Source organism: Oratosquilla oratoria, chromosome 41 (genome assembly GCF_046742065.1).
Source record: "Oratosquilla oratoria isolate Oo_2021 chromosome 41, ASM4674206v1, whole genome shotgun sequence".
Taxonomy (NCBI): Eukaryota; Metazoa; Arthropoda; class Malacostraca; order Stomatopoda; family Squillidae; genus Oratosquilla; species Oratosquilla oratoria.
In genome coordinates, this window is record NC_134817.1 from 8359242 (window position 1) to 8376741 (window position 17500).

Genomic DNA, 17500 nt, shown 5'->3' on the forward strand with positions numbered 1-17500 from the left:
AGAGAGTGGCGTCGGGGTCTTCTTGGGAGGCGGAGGTTTCTTGCAGCCCTCTGGGTCCATTCGCCAGGTACCCTCACACTTCTGCCTGACGGTGCAGCTCTGGGTCGCCTGACACCAGCCACAGCTGTAGGTCTCGTTGATGGCGCTGCAGCCGTGGCAGTCAGAGGCCATAGCACCGCATTCGTAAACCAGAACTGTAAAGAACGATAGCGCCTTTCTGATTTAACGTGAAATGTTCTACATGCAAATGCACAGCAACAGGCATTTACAGGTGGTACAACACTGAAATAAAAATGAAAATGTGCTGCAAGTCGGAACCCAGTTCTGTAGTTTGAGAAGCTGTGTATGCTTGTGATTCACCTTGGTCTTTGGATCACGTGTTGGACTCGTGATCGACAGCTATTTCCCTCCCGGAAGAGAGCTCAGAGCTCGTATGACCGATCTAAGGGTAATGCTATGCCCTTACACGCACACACACACCCGACTTCCCGCCCACGAGAGTTAGAGTAACGATTCGAAGCGCAGCGATACTGAAATAATATCAGCCCTGGACAGGATTCGAACCAGGTACCGCCGGTACCGCCATACTGACAGTGTGTGAGTGTGTGTGTGTGTGTGTGTGTGTGTGTGTGTGTGTGTGTGTGTGTGTGTGTGTGTGTGTGTGTGTGTGTGTGTGTGTGTGTAAGGTCAGCATTACCCGTAGATCGGGCCATATAGGGGCTCTTATCTGAGAGGTGAATAGCTATCGATCACGACATCAATACGTAACCCAAGACCATGTTGAATCACACAGTCCCCTGGTGGAATCCAGATCGGGGCATAGCCAATACAGAAGTGATGATGGCCTCACGCAGGCCAACCCTCGAGAATTCCATATTCTTAAAAATAATAATAATAATAATAATAATAATAAAAAATATATATAAAAAATAAAATAGAATAAAATAAAGTAAAATAGAATAAAATAATGATAAGAATAAATACATAGATAAATGAATAAATAAATAAATTAATAAATAAGATATAAAAAACACGCCAAAGGTCATGACAAATCTACGTTCCAGCAATTACCTCCCAGAATCCTACCTCGTAAACATGTAAGAATCCTAAAACTCTCAAAATAAAACACTCATATTCCTTACCTCCGTTCCTCAAATCAATGACCAAACTAATATCAACCCCAAGTAGCCGGGAACTTTAGCAAGTGAATTTCATTTAACAAAAACACAAATCACGCACCCTCACTCATATTTTTAAAAGACTATCCTTGAACCAACATACACCGCTTCTCACTTCCTCCATTATTACAACCGACAATTCACCACAAAATAAATCAGAATAAAACACCCCTCTTTCCAACTGTAAGACAATTGCTCCAGGCCTAGATAATACGCACTATAACATGACAAGACACCTCCGCCTAAGCCTGACATCATTTACCCTAAACTTCTTCAATTGAGTATAGATCAAAGGCACCTTTCCAGACGCCCAGAAAGGGACTCCTCCCCATACTAAGAGGAGACTAAACTTTCCCTCATTGTGCCATTCTTCACCGGTGAACGCCTCCTCATCTTCTCCGCCCACAGGTCTTTTGCATCGTATATAATCATACCAAATATACGGAGTTCTCCAAAAACAATTTCCCTCTCAAGTCCTGCTAGCCCTTGGTCCACAAAAGGCATTCTTGACTCACAGAAATCTCCACCCGCTTCTGGCATCTCCGGAAACAAACAAGACAAGACGATTTGGTTTCATTTGGGCGCTAACCATACAGGCTCTTATCAAACCAAACCTAAACTAACTTAACACAATGTACCTTAAACCTTATTAATCTTAATATTTGGTTTGTAGCATTTTTTTTTTTTTTTTTTTTTTTTTTTTTAGCGTCCAAATGGGAATGTTCATCTGACAATATCGACAGAAACACCGACAAGGCGGCCCCCAAGGTGGCATCTATCCATTTAGACGCCTACATTCCATTACCAGCAAGAGACCACTAGCCATTCTTCCCATTTGCAAGGCTAAAAATGTAGTAAATACGCTGGGGTCAACAGCCAACAAATCACCTAAAAAGATTAAGTTCCACATTCATCCATGAATCAACCGAAATATAACACCCTTGACCAAGTATTAATAGAACAATACATGGAATATAGCGTGCAATGTCAACGCGAGATTGTCAACGAGGCACCTTAACAAACAATCTCTGGAAAGACGCAGCGCGCGGGGTGATCTAATAGAGGTGTCCAAGTGGATCAAAGGTTTTTACAAGAGTGAAGCAAACAAGGCCATCATATTAAGACAACTGAGCAGGACTCCCAATAATAAATTTGAATTGGACAAATTTAGGTTTTAGAAGGAAATAGGCAAGAACTGGTTTACCAATACACTAGTCAATGAGTGAAATAGACTTAGTAACCATGTAGTGAGCGCTGAAACTATGAGTTGTTTTAAGAAAAGGTTAGACAATTTTATGGATGGGGATAACTGGTGGAAATGGACATGGAACTGCCTAGTGTAGGCCTTATGATCTCTTTTAATCTCCTTCATTCTTATGTTCTCATAAAACCTCCGGTATATACAATTCATAACGACCAATTGTATTCGATCGTGTTTCGACGTTCGAATCCTGCAGATGTCAGTGAATTATCCAGATGTCTAAGCACATAGAAAAACAGATGTGAAGACCTGGGTCTCAGTTAAGTGACTCCTTGCGCGAATTCTTCACAACTTTTTATAGCAAATCCTTACCTATTTGAAGACGACCAATCACAGACCAAGATCAGGGAAAGGGGCGGGGTTAATTTGACATTATTGGAGAGAAGTTACAAGTAGGTAATGAGGGATTAGCCTTGACTTCATCATGGACTGGATAGGAGCATGTGCCCTTTCAGGTCGGTGTAAATATTTTATAGTATCCCGACTATTACTACTTGTGTCACTACGTAGTGAAATAGTCATTCCCACTATATTTAGTATTACCAATATTACAATTATTAATAACACTGATAGTATTACCAGTACTTGGGCTACTGTATTTAGGCCTAGGAATAATCATCACTAATATTATCGCTATTACTAAATACAGTTAATGATAATATTCATCACTGTTCCTTTCATTAATAGTGCTGCTATTATTAGGCCTAAGAAAATCACTTTAGATTCGTCACTGTTGCTTTCAATAGTGCTGCTATTATTAGTATTGGTGCGTCATTTAGGCCTAAGAAAGCACCGAAGAATTTTCACTGTTGCTTTCAATAATAGTGCTGCTATTATTAGTATTGGTGCGTCATTTAGGCCTAAGAAAGCACCGAAGAATTTTCACTGTTGCTTTCAATAATAGTGCTGCTATTATTAGTATTGGTGCGTTATTTAGGCCTAAGAAAGCACCGAAGAATTTTCACTGTTGCTTTCAATAATAGTGCTGCTATTATTAGTATTGGCGCGTCATTTAGGCCTAAGAAAACCATTGAAGATTCGTCACAACCTACCGTGAACTCCTGCCGGGTTATCCAATATGGCTCCTGCTGGAGTAATCAAGGAAACCTGCACCTCATGTGTCGCGGAAGAATACGGGATCGAGGACGAAGACGAGGACGAAGACGAGGACGTGGAGGAGGAGGTGGTGGTTGGGGTGGTGGTGGTGGAAGTTGAAGAAGTGGGGATGGACAGAATCATCTGCCCGTCCTCGTTGTCACATCGGATGCTGCCCATCCCGATGCCATTGTCTTGGCCCATCCCAATATCGTAGACCCATCCCTGAGGGATGAAATAGGCGAGTTTAGATAGAAAAGAAGCAGATTTCTGAGTAAGGTTCGTTTCACACGTACCGACTTTTCGACGTGCGCCGTCCACGACACGACGTCGTTCTCTCAAATAACCATATGTGTCTGTGGACGCTTTCGCACGTGGCCGTGACGTGCGAAAGCCTCCTTAGGTGCCCATGGTTATTCGAGATCACGACGGTGTGTGTGTGTGTGTGTGTGTGTGTGTGTGTGTGTGTGTGTGTGTGTGTGTGTGTGTGTGTGTGTGTGTGTGTGTGTGTGTGTGTGTGTGTGTGTGTGTGTGTGTGTGTGTGTGTGTGTGTGTGTGTGTGTGTGTGTTTACCTAGTTGTATTTTACGGGACTAGAGCTATGCTCGTTTTGACCCGTTTTTGTATCTCTCCACATCCAGTTTGCTTTTGAATTCGTGTATAGTTCTGGCATTAACTGTTTCACTGTGTGTGTGTGTGTGTGTGTGTGTGTGTGTGTGTGTGTGTGTGTGTGTGTGTGTGTGTGTGTGTGTGTGTGTGTGTGTGTGTGTGTGTGTGTGTGTGTGTGTGTGTGTGTGTGTGTGTGTATGTGTGCGTGTGTGTGTGCGTTTAATGCATGGAACACAGACTTAAGAGGTACAGACTGAGATCACACATATCTTCAATCTCGTGTACGAAAACAGTCTCCACCGGACGTGACGTCACAAGTGTGAACTGCAGAAGGACACGAGCGTACGGAGCGTCAGGGGTTTAGATTACCTGGAAAACGGCTGGAAGCTTGAAGTCCTCTTTGGTTTCGGGGTCCTTGGTGGTGTGGATCTGGCATCGCCAACCGGATTCTTCCGGACGGGATTGCTGAGCCTATGGACAGAGATGATTCAGGAGCAAAACACTGCTGACGAAGTTCGATGGAAAGAGGGAGGGTTGACGTGTGCACTTGTCTCGTCACTTCCCCCGTCATGCTTTCAAGAGTCTCGTCAAATGTTGTAATTTTGAAAAGCTGGACGACGACTTCGCTGACAGAGTTCTAGACTTCCCCAAGTCTACAATTCAACAAAGTGTCTGATAGTCGAGTAGGTTTAGCCTCTCTTACTTCGTCATTCAGTCGCTCAATATATAACGTAAAGGTGATTTGACATTTGGAGATTCGAAAAATGAAATATCGTGGCCTAAGTCGTATATCTACTCAAACGAACTCATTCGAGTCCCGTATGTGTGACAAGGGCTTAACGCCACCCTTTCTGTACGGTGTGTATGTGAAGTGCCTTTTGAAACTTAACGCACAAACATATGTGACAAATCGGTGTGGCGAGGACCACAGGTGAGTACGCAAACAAGTGATTTGTCGTCCAGAAATGCGGAGATTTTGAAAGTTAGTCTCGAAGTCAGTCAGTCACAGGCATGGACTGGCAGGGACAGGGGGTATAAATAGGAACAGGGGACAAAAACAGATGTAGGGACAGATGCAGGGGTAGGCACAGGGAAAGACATAAGGTCAAGTACAATGGCGCAGGTAAGAATAATGAGGGTGACGGATGTAGAATCAGACAAAACGTATTATCTTTTCCGTTTGTCCTCATTTTCTTTTTAATGAAAGGACGGTTCAGGCACCATAACAGCAATTTACTTAAAAGTCATTTCTGGGAAAACAGAAAGTCAGTCTTTTCTTCCATTGTGAATATCACCTCTCTAGTTTTGCCCAACAACCGAATTAGTTCCTAATACGCACCGGTCGAACAAAGCTTAGCGGAAACTTCTGTCAGTCGTGGTCGCATTGAAGATAACGAGGTGTATATTCCTGTCTTCGTGTTTTTCGTTCTCACGGGAGTAGACGACAAGTTCCTCTAGGGGACAATTAATGTTTCCCAACAAATGTACACTGGAAATGCGTTATGGTATCACGATTCCTCAAATTAAGAGTAAACACGAAGTGATGTACAATCTGTGTTCGCTCTCGCTCTCTCTCTCTCTCTCTCTTATTTCCCATCTATGTGCTGTTTGAGTTTTTTTTATATATATATTCCGTATATAGTAAAGGAAACTGTATAGTAGAATGAATATAATTTTAAGGATTATAACAACGGTTGCCACGTGTCATAGAATTTATTCAAATCGTTATTATAATCCTAAAAGTGGTACTCATTATACTATTCGGTTTCCTTTACTGTATACAGAATATGTAAAAAAAAATGCAATTTAGAATAGCACATGGACGGAAAATAAGAGAGAAAAAGACTTGTACTAAGGTCGATTTTGTTAGTAGCAAATCACGACGTATACCGAACTCCTTGACTATAGGTTAGTGGTTCCCAAACTGTGGGTAAATTACCCCCTGGGGGGGGAGGTAACAAATTTTCGGGGGTAATGGAGGGCTGACAAAAAAATAAAAAATAGAGTAAAATAAAATAAAATCAAGAAAACATTGCGGTACCCGGCTTTAGGATTAAGGTTAACTTAGTACGTATAATTGTAAAACTGAAAAAAAAAAGTTTGGGAACCACTGCTATAGGTCACACTTTGAGATGAGCAGAGGTGAGGTCACAAGAAAGGCTAAAGGAGAAATTTATTATTAAGGGCATCAGAAACGAAGGTAAAATAATAAAAGTAAGAAAATGGTTCAGCATCCTTCCACGAATGGAGTTATTTCTGCGTTTTTTGGTTCTGTAAAGGTCCCTCACGCAGTGATTGCATGTAACTTCAGCAGCCCATTAAATGTACTTCCTGACAGTTTGAGACCATAACTTCTTGTCTGATTCGTATGCAGTGTGGAAATTTAGTCAATTTTGATGGTGTCAATTCCCTTGGTAAGTGTTTACATGCAAATACACAGATATAGGCAACAACACAACCTTTCTGCTCCGAGACATATATATGAGATCTCGAAACTGTAGAGTTTTACCTGGAGGTTCTGTACGCCGAAGGACAAGTGAGGTGCTGTCCCTGAAGGCACAAGGATCTCCTTCACTTGGTGGGGGAGGAGCTGAGGGCACGACGCTGGACTCTGTCGGATTCCCGAACTCTGCAGATACGAAGGCAGATTTAGATTTTTTCTTCTTTTTCACTTCATAATTTTCTTATTTGTTTGTGTATTTTTTAATGTTTTTTTTTGGGTGTAGTAACTTATTTAATTCGTTTATTCACTCGTTCATTTATTCTTAACATAAAATTCTATCATTCAGATTTAATGGATACGTTCCGATTAGCATTCATATATCATCTCGAACTGTGTAAGACAGAGATGTTACACAAACTCGTTTTTATGTGAGGAGTGCGTGTGCGCGCGCGCGTGTGTAATGTCTGTGTTTTTTTATATCTGTGTGGGGAATGTCTCTGTGTGCAATGAGTATGTAATGTCTTTATGTGTATGTGCGTGTATGTGTGAATATGTACGTGTGTGCATGCGCGCACGCGTGTGTTCATGTGTATGCGTATGTATATTTGATGTTTTTGTGTGTGAGTAATGTCTGTATATGGGTACTGCCGCTGTGTATATTTAATGTATTGTATGATGATGTCTGGGTAATGTTTATTTTTTGTGTGTGTGCGTATGCGTATGTGTGTGTGTGTATGTGTAACATTTTTGTGGATGTGAGTGTAATGTCTGCTACCAGTGTACCGTATGTAATATCTATGTGTGTGTCTGTGATCCGGTGGATTGTGTGTCTTCGTCCGCGTCTGTTCCTGTGTCTACATCTATGCATGTGTCTGTGTAACTGCCTGTTCCTGTGTCTATATATCTGCCTTTATGCCTTGTCTATATATCACTATACCTGAGAGAGAAAGGCATAAAGGTAAAGACAGAAGCGAAGATACAGGAGGTAGTAGTACAAGATCAAAGACAGAGACTGGGAAGCAGAGACAGAAAGTCAGAGAAGCAGAAAAACAGATAAGAGACAAAGAGACAGAGACGGAAACAGAGGGAGACTGAGGCAGAACCAAAGGCAAAGAAACAGACAGAGAAAAAGAGACAGAGACAGAGACGGAAACAGAAGGAGACTGAGGCAAAGGCAGATAAACAGATAGAGACAGAGAGACGAAGGGACAGAGAAGGAGACACAAACAGAAATAAAGGAAGACTGGGGACCAGGCAGAGAAGCAGATAGAGACAGAAACGAAGAGACAGAGACAGAGGAAGACTGAAATAGAGACGCTGGAATCCCAGCCCCTACCCTGGAACCTTACATTAGCGTGGCGGATGAGATGGTGACTAGGGCAGGAGGTGGCCGAGGTATGTGACGACAACGAGCAGCTGCTCGTGAGATCACACCAGCTGCAAAGCACCTCTTCAGAAGATACGCACTCGGAGCAGCTGCTCAGCTGCGCGCACTCTGTCCCCCTGGGGGCCGCCTGGGGGGCCTCCGAAGGGTCGTAATCCCCTGGGGTAGTATGCGGGGGACCAAAGGTGAGGAGGAGAGACGAAGGGTTCTGAAGAATGCCTGCTAGGAGGGAGACATCGGGGGAACCTTCCGAGCAAGTTCCACCCAGAAGCTGAAGATCGTCGAGGGCGATGTCCCCCTCGGGCCCTGGGCCTCGAGTGGCCCTGACGACGAGGACGAAGGGCATCAGTGGGTCCGCCAGAGACGCATTGGTCACCTGCACTTGGACGGGGATCCAACCGAGTCCCTGGTTCCCGCCGATGTGGTAGAGCTCCGAGTTGTGGTGGAAGGAGGAGGAGATGGGCCGCTGGCTGTGGTACTGGTTGGACAACCTGGGGTCTTGCTGAGCCGCGTGGATCGACACTTTCGCCACGTCGGCTCCGTAGAGGAATACCCAGAGCCTGAAATACATCATAGAATGACAAGGCGAGGTTCTTGGAATTATCCTCAAGTGCCACATACAGTATCTTATTTTCTCCTGGCTATAGAAAGGGGGTTGATTTATGCAATTGAAAGGGTTGAATATAGATCGATCGTGTGTGTGTGTGTGTGTGTGTGTGTGTGTGTGTGTGTGTGTGTGTGTGTGTGTGTGTGTGTGTGTGTGTGTGCGTGCGTTTGTGTGTATATATAAGGTTACAGCATTACCAATGGTCTTGGACCACTAGTTAGATTCGTGATTGGCAGCTATTACCCTCCCGGATGAGAGCTAAGGCCCCTTTTACACTAGGCAGCTAGTGACCGTCACTGGTGACGGTCACTAGTTGTCTACCATTATTTTAAATTGAGCCTTTCACACTACGTCACAGCGGTTGCCCGGTTGCGCAACAGGCTATGGCTGTTGCCCGCTCCGGTAACAGGTGACCGTCACTGGCAGTTGCCGTCACCGACCGTCTCTTTTTCTTGACCAGCAAAGCCAACAGAAGCACCTCCTCCTCCATTGATGCCATTCTTTCGACTAATGAGATGATGAGAAAGGATTCCACAACACGGTGACAGTCACTTGTTGCTTGCAGTTGCCCGAGACTTTCACACTAGGCAACTAGTGACCGCCACTAGTGACGGTCACTAGTTGCCTAGTGTGAAGGGAGCCTTAGAGTTCATACATAACCTGATCTATGGATAATTCTGTGACCTTCCACGCATACACACATACGCGCGCGCGCGCACACACACACACACACACACACACACACACACACACACACACACACACACACACACACACACACACACCGACACACACACACACACGTCTTTTTCTTTCTCTTTCTCTGAACAATTTTCCTTTCATATTTCCAATAAAAAGAGAGATGACAGCTGGCTACTGCTCTCTTTCCTCCTCCCCCTTCCCCTCCTCCTCTCCCTACTCCCTCCCTCCTTCCTCTTCCCCTCTCCCCTTTTCTCCCCTCCTCTCTTTTCTTTCCTTCTCTTCCCTTTCCTCCCCTCTTACTTCTTTCCTTCTTTCGTTCTCCTCTCTTCCTTCTTCGCTCACTCTTTCTCCCTCTCCCCTCCTCCCTCTCTTTTCCCTTTTATCTTCACCATACTCCTTCCCCTTCTCCTCCCCATTCTCCTTCTTCCCCTTTATTTTCTCCCTCTTCCTCCCCTTCCTCCTCCCCGCCCTCTTCCTTTCCTCCTCTTCGCCTTCCCCTCCCTCTCCTTCTCCTCTTTAGCCTCGTCCCATTCTCACACTTCTCTTTGTCCTTCTCGGTAAGAAGAGAAACCTGGCTAAATAGAGAGTGACCACAAAGTCTATTGTCAACAGTTAGACCATTCCTAGTCACCGCTTCCCTCGGCGGCAACCCCTCCCATTTCTCTCATTTTATCGTAAATTCGAGTCTCGTCCTCGAGGTCGTCCTCCAACTCTCCTTCACGTACTTGAAACAAAGAGAGAAGTTGTGTTGCGGCAAAAGAAGAAGCGGCCAGGACACGAGGTCAGCTACATGACCCTCAGAACCGTGGAGTGAGTCCGCGTACAGGAACCCTGAGGGAGAGCGTCCAGGGACGTAGTGGCCTGCAGGAGGAGCAGAAGAAATGTTCAAGTCAGTTGTAAGTCGAGTAAAAGCAGCAACGACTGCAACTGCACTGTAGGAGAGTAGCCAAACGCAGAGTCTGGGAGCCAATGTATTTAACGTTTCGCCCAGAAATCACATAGCGGACACACCGAGCTTGCGGGTTATATAACGAGCAATTTACGCAAATTGTGTTTACTCCGGTTTCATGTTCGTTTCTCCCCGCAAGCTCGGGTTATATAGGGAGACATGTTTTCCACTATGCCAGGCTTAATGACCCCATTATAGGTCGATAGCCTTAAAGATAAAAAAAAAAAAAAAAAAAGTTCACTATGTCATTTCTGAAGAAGCCCTGCTGGGCGTTTGAAACGTTAAATACATTGGATCCCATACTCTGCGTTTGGCTTCTCTCCTCAGCTGCAAGTTTTTTAGTAGCAGCTTGAAGTGCTAAAAGAAAGAAAAGAAAATTATAACATCAGGAGATTTAAATTCTCTGCTACAGACGCGTAGTTCACGAGTCATCACACACGGATACTAAACGTTGTCAATCTTAATTGTGGTTTTGCTACTCGTGTGTGATCAGTGATTTTCGTTGGATTAATGTTTTTGTAATTACGAGGCGTCGCTGAGAATATTTCAGAATGACGTCACTATTGGGAGTAGATGCGTCACGACATAATGAGTACTGTTTGTCCTGGCGTTATGTGAAAATGTCTGGAATGTACGCCATCATTAGTTTAAATCAGCTCTTCCCAACCTGGGGTGCTGAAATCAATTATAGGAGATGCTGGGAAGATATGCACATATGGCAGTAAAATGTCCATACTATTTCATTTTTCTAGGGTGTTCTTACGAGTATTTCTTCCATAAACAATATTGTTAATTCTTTTCAATTCTAAGGAATCAAGAAAATAAATCATCAAGCATTACAAGATAGGGGTGCTGGATTGCTTAGACATGACAACAGGGGGTGCTATGGTCGGAAAAGGTTGGGAAACGCTGCTTTAAATAGATGCTATTGTCACTATATCTAAGATAATATATTCAGCACTTTATCTTTGCTAAATGAAAACGAGATTGGATTAATCCTCCGAGCGTTAGAAGGGTCTTTTGTCGTACAAATAGATTTGACAGGCTTGTAGAGAAAGTATGCATCGTTAGATGCAGCTGGGAGCATTTAGAATCAGCTACAAGGACTTCAGCAGCAGTTTTCAGTGTTTCAGCAACAGCTTAAAAGTAGCTGGAAGCTGGGTAGCAGTTGGAGCTCCTTTACCAATAGATGATGTTACAAGAACAATTCATCTTTTCGCTTGATGTGTTTTACGATTTTGGCGTTCATTCTAACTGCCTCAGAGCGGCTTCGTCTAGCAGAGGAAAACCTCCACAGAGAAGTAGTTAGACCTGTTTCGTCAGATTCTTTTCCCAGTATTTATTCATTTTAGTCGCCAGGAGGCGATTTTAACCAGCTGAAGGAAACCTGCCCAGCAAAAGGGTTAAAAGCAATTTGCCCAGAGCAGACTTCTCGCATTTTCGATACCCAATTTCTTCCCGATCCTCCACATTTACCACTACGAGGAGAATTCAATCCTCTGGTTTTAGAGAGGAGAAAGATCTATCAAGTTGTCACTCTATTGAAGGGTTTAGCAATAGTTGAACAAGTTCCATCGGTCGACCAGCTATACCATGGGATTAACAAAATAGACAAATATATAAGAAATAAAACAAAATTAATGATAGGCAATTCAATAGATATATAAAGCAATAACTTAACAAATAGGCGATTATATACATAACCGAATGTATCTAACAGAGTAGTGAGGACAAATTTAAATCAACTAATAGATTTTGGATGAATTTATAACCCACCTGTGATTGGTCCAGTCCTTCGGGCGTGGGTGGAGGTGGGCGTATAGACCCAGGAAAACCGCCCACCGGATGTACTACTCTGCGCCCAGATGCATAAAGTTGCCCGGAATTCACAATTCAGATATTCCTCTGGCGGAGATCAGTGTTAGGAAATGGTTTGACACAAATTTGTGAGCATTACATACAGCAAATAACAATCAATAAATCAAGCAAGCAAGCAATCGACCATCCAACCACGCAACCGACCCATCAACTCTCTTGTGTGAGGTATTTCTCACTTCTGACCAGACGCCTGTCAGTTGTTGTACTCTAACAGTCTTCTCCATTCCTCACGGTCTTTGTATAGTTCTTTTCCCACTACTTTAGAAATAGTAGTTCCTCTTTTCTACTCCCTCTAAGCACTCATTTAAATATACTAAAAAATCCTCCCTTTCCTCTTCACTTTTCTCACTACCAGGTCCAAATGCACCCACAAAAATACACATCTCTCATCCCAGTTTCGCTTTCGTCCACATTAACGTTGAAGACACTTTCCTCCACTTCATCACTCACTTTCCTATCTCATCACATACCAGCAGAACAATTCCTTCCTTCCCTCGCCCCCTCCTCACTCCCGACACTCCCCCCACCGCAATCCTAAACCCAGAATCACCCCTCCCTTTCAACTTAGTTTCAGTTAACTCTAACACATCCATCTTCCTTCTCATAAACATGTCACTAATCTATTTAATTTTACTCTCATTTGCACCACAACCACACACATGTAATGACTCAAGTTTCAGTGTTCGGGTTGGAGTTTTTCCATTTCTTCTTATAAATTGCATGAGAATTACGGTGATAGAATAGTTTCCTCCCCTTACCACAGGAAACCCATGGGAGAAGAAAAGGTATACTTAAAGTGGTAAATGACAGTTTTAGGGAAACATTATAACCGAGGAATGGGGGTAGTACAAACAGTAACCTAATTTTTCTAGGAATGGAGGTTTTACTGTGACAGAGACAAACGAGGTCTGTAGGGACGCCCGAAAACAGTCCTTAAACCATTGGTTGCATGCTACTATGCAATTACACCTGCATGATAAAATGCAGTCAGTACCTCAGTGTGTGTAGACAGATATTAGAGATCAACAAGTCTAAAGTTTTGTTGCATGAATTATACTTTCTGTATCTCTCTTTCCCTTTACAGACTTCTTTAACTCAGTGCGTTTATTTCATAGAACCTCAGAGAGTAACACACCGAACATAGCGAGGTCATCTGGCGAGTGCAAGGCGAATTTGAGGTCCGCCAAATGGATCTGCTGCGACTGGTGGAAGTGGTTGTCATCGGACACGAGGAAGACTGCCTGTGGGATGGATCAGGTGCACCGTCGTTAGAATCAAAGGAGCTAAACACTCTTGTTAATGTAAAGTATGTATGAATGCATGCTTAAACATGTATTCAAATCTGACGACATATAAACGAATATTAACATTTTTTACTGGTAGATCCATGGTCAATGGAGATGTTAGGCTTATAGTAACATTTGTAGTTACACGGTGATGTATATGTATTTGGGTCCAACGAGTGATACCTGTATGGGGTGGTCCTACAAGGATGATGTAAAAGAAAGACACATCACCTCCCTACCACCCATCCTCAAACCCCGTCAACATCCACACCTTAATCTGGAAGTGCAACCCAGAGGGACTGACACTTAGTCCCCGGACTGGGTCTCTCTACGATCTCTGTCGACTTTGTACTTCCTTCATCTCTTCATATAACGGGAGTTGACAACCACGATTGCTCTGGTCTTTCTATAGCTACAAGCCAGTGACGTAGTTCTACATTAATATAACACAGGCATCGGTCTGGTGTTTCTTCGCAGAGAGATCTATGGGAGAGGCAGCCATTATGGGACTGATGGTATCCAGTCAGTGAAAATCGAGGCGGTAATCATTACATAGATGCGCGCGTGCGCGCACGCACGCACGCACACACACACACACACACACACACACACACACACACACACACACACACACACACACACACACACACACACACACACAATCTTAGACTAGGCATATCACTCATGTAATTACTGTTTTGCATTATTGTCAGCGTATTACTGTAAAACTTAGACTAGGCGTATTACTCATATAATTACTCTATTGTATTATTGTCAATGTATCACTGCTATTGCAATAAACCTATTATTACTATTTTCTATTATTTATTTACACACACACACACACACACACAAACACACACACACACACACACACACACACACACACACACACACGCAAGATTGTGTTGTGTCTGTGATGCATCATACGACTGTGAAAATTACAAATACCGGATTTAAAAAAACAAACGAGCATAAAAAATTGCTTTAACCTAGCACATGTTTTCATTGTTACTATTAAACATTTTACCTGTAATTCCCAAACTTCATTGTGTTCATTATTACCTAACATTATCCTTGTGTTGAATGGCCTACTTTGTCAACGGCTGACGTAGTTTTTGTTCTTCATTAATTTTGTGACAAGTTTAAATAAATGGACAAGATCGTATTGTGTTTTATTACATAAAGCGATTTGTACATATCTTGGCACTACACTTGGGTATATACCTCTGCAGCCTAGAGTATCGAATAAAAATTGAAAGTAATAAATTGGAATAAGAACCAGAAGTAAACGAATATTTACGATATGGACCCCCAGAGCTTATTGGAAAGATTTTCTCAAATACTGGTAGTTCTCCACCAGGTAACTATTTTGATCTTGTACTCAAGTCGTCATCAACAGCACCTCATAAAAGCAGGATATTCTACAGGAAATCTTCCCTTATACTTGTCGTGGCCCATACAATGGTGGCGACAGTTCTGTCTGTGCCCGTTGGCCTCAGTCTACCCACCAAGTTTCCACCGACACAACAAAGAACACAACGCAACACAGAAACTCTCAACAACCAATAGTAACACATAAGATATCGAGTTCCCGTAGGGAATCCCACCTTATATCTGTCGTGACCCATGTAAGGGAGAAGAACAGCAGCGTTCAGCCAGTGACGCCCACGGTGACCTGATTGGCGCCAAGCAGCCCAGCGTTGGATGCCGTAGCCCAGATCGACTTCGCTCACCGTCTCCACGCTGTACGTGCGTAGGTGGGCCGGGCACCGCCACAAACACAAATACACAGGAAGAAAGGGAAAACATGAAAAGCTGAGGCTACGCTGTGTAACAGTAGGAGTTGTGGTAATGAAGCAATGGTGACATGGGTGGTACAAGCGAATGGATTTTTCTGAACTATTGTGGCTGGGATTATGATTGTTATGGCAATTTTGATTGTGTGTGTGTGTGTGTGTGTGTGTGTGTGTGTGTGTGTGTGTGTGTGTGTGTGTGTGTGTGTGTGTGTGTGTGTGTGTGTGTGTGTGATTTTGATTGTGATTATGTATGTAATAATCGTTGTAATTATGACAGTGATTGTAACTGTAGTTATGATGACTATATTCATTGTAGTTCCTGTAGATATAGTTTTTGCGACTGTTTTAGGTACTGTAGTTACCGTTGTCGTTGTATTTGTGAATGGGGTAGTTGTAATTGTAGTTGCTCTGGTTGTAGTGATTATATGTGTTATAATTTTAAATACTGAAGTTGTTACAGTAGCATTTGCTATATATATAATCATAGTTATATTTGTAGTTATTAGTTGCATTTGAGTAGTTGACGAATATGTTATAGATGTAGTTATATTTGTTGTGGTTGTAATTGTCGTATATATATATATATATATATATATATATATATATATATATATATATATATATATATATATATATATATATATATATATATATATATATATATAGAGAGAGAGAGAGAGAGAGAGAGAGAGAGAGTTGTACTTGAGTTGTAACTGCTGTAGTTTTATTGTTACTGTAGTCGTAGTTATTGTAGTTGCTAAAGTAGTTGTTGTTATTGTTTATTATTCTTGTAGTAGTTGCAGTTACTACAGTTGTTCTAGTTGTAGATGTAGTTGCAGTTGCAGCTGTAGCTGTTGCAAATGTTGTATTTGTAATTCTTGTAGTTTTTATTATCGATGATGAAGATGTCTACGTAATTCTCATAGTTACTGGTTTTTTTTTGTTATTGCTATCTTAAATGTTATAGTTGTTGAAGTTGCAAATTAGTTGTTGCAATTGTAGCTGTTTTGGTTGATGAGGTAAATGTAATAGTGATTGTAGTTGTTAAAAGTTCTTTCAGTTATCAATTCATTAATTATGCATCACTAATTTCATTATTTACTTTTTGTTTATAAATCAGTTATCAATAAATTATTAATCACTTATCAATAATTTTTTAGTTATTTATAATCTACGAGTTGCAGTGAATAGGAATGACAAACTGCCGACTGGAGACCTTTTGGTCCATTGTAAGGTCAGATGAAAAAAATAAATAAATAAATTTGCTTAGGTACTTATCCAAGTAAACTTAGTAACTTCGAGCTGCGTTAAATTCAGTCGCATTGTTTAGATGCTTATTCCATTTATTGACAACGCTATTGGCCAAAATTGCCTCAATTTACTTCCAAGGTAAATCTACGTTCTGATAGCTACATGTTTCTTTTTTAACAAATTAACAACTTAATAATTTAACCTGATGTCAAAGAAACCCCACAGTACTCTTGCCCTGTTTCTGATGTCCAAAGAAATCAAATGATCTCAGATGATCTCGAATGCCGTGAAATTACGCAACAACAGTTAAATAACTTCTTTAGCTAATCTATCTTATCTATCTTAGGTATATATTTTCTAGGTTTTGTCCTGGTTGACGTCATTGGAATAAGATTGTTTAGTAAAAGGTAGAACAAAGCCCGAGGCAACAGCATTTCATAAAAAAAGGAACTGCTCGTACAGTATACTACGGATACACAAATCTGACCTACTATTAACCAAAACTATGGAAAGAAACGTATCTGTTGTTGTTACATAAGAACATAAGAATGGAAGAGACTGCATGGGACCATAAGGCCTACAACAGACAGTTCCATGTCCCTTACTATACCTAATTTTCTCTTAAAGCAACCAATTGTCATCGCTCGCTACACAGTTACTAAGTTTATTCCATTCATTAACTACTCCCTCTGTCGACAAACCAGCTCTTCCATCCACAAGCGTTCTTCAAACGTGATTACCTGAGCGTGGCGTTGGAGTCTCCCAACCACGAATCCAGTCGATACTTGAACGTAAGAATCCCGACGTGGGTGTGCGGATGGCTGAGAGGGGGCGTTAGTAGGCGTGAAGCGGCTCGGGCCAGGGGACCGTTGAGTCCGTGTGGAGACGGCTTCACCGAAATGTACTTCTCGACTGAAAAGAGAGAGAGAGAGAGAGAGAGAGAGAGAGAGAGAGAGAGAGAGAGAGGAAGAGGGAGAGGAAGAGAGAAGGAGAGGAAGAGAGAGAAGAAAGAGAAAGAAAGAGAGAGATGAGAGAGAGAGAGGGAGAGAGGGAGAGGGA

At 42.3% G+C, this 17500-nt stretch overlaps 1 protein-coding gene across 4 annotated transcripts in view; it reads right to left on the reverse strand.

Moving 5' to 3' along the window:
- Window positions 1–17500, reverse strand: part of LOC143020942 (uncharacterized) — a 137806-nt gene that overhangs the window by 11609 nt on the left and 108697 nt on the right. For all 4 annotated transcript variants that reach the window (XM_076177934.1, XM_076177933.1, XM_076177931.1 and 1 more), the window contains 10 exons: window positions 17182–17353; window positions 15002–15137; window positions 13241–13346; window positions 12004–12132; window positions 10004–10139; window positions 7935–8529; window positions 6652–6771; window positions 4512–4613; window positions 3492–3759; window positions 1–194 (listed from right to left, as the gene is read on the reverse strand). The exon at window positions 1–194 is cut by the window's left edge and continues 316 nt beyond it. In XM_076177934.1, coding sequence (XP_076034049.1) covers window positions 1–194; window positions 3492–3759; window positions 4512–4613; window positions 6652–6771; window positions 7935–8529; window positions 10004–10139; window positions 12004–12132; window positions 13241–13346; window positions 15002–15137; window positions 17182–17353 — 1958 coding nt within the window. The remainder of the gene's footprint in view (window positions 195–3491; window positions 3760–4511; window positions 4614–6651; window positions 6772–7934; window positions 8530–10003; window positions 10140–12003; window positions 12133–13240; window positions 13347–15001; window positions 15138–17181; window positions 17354–17500) is intronic.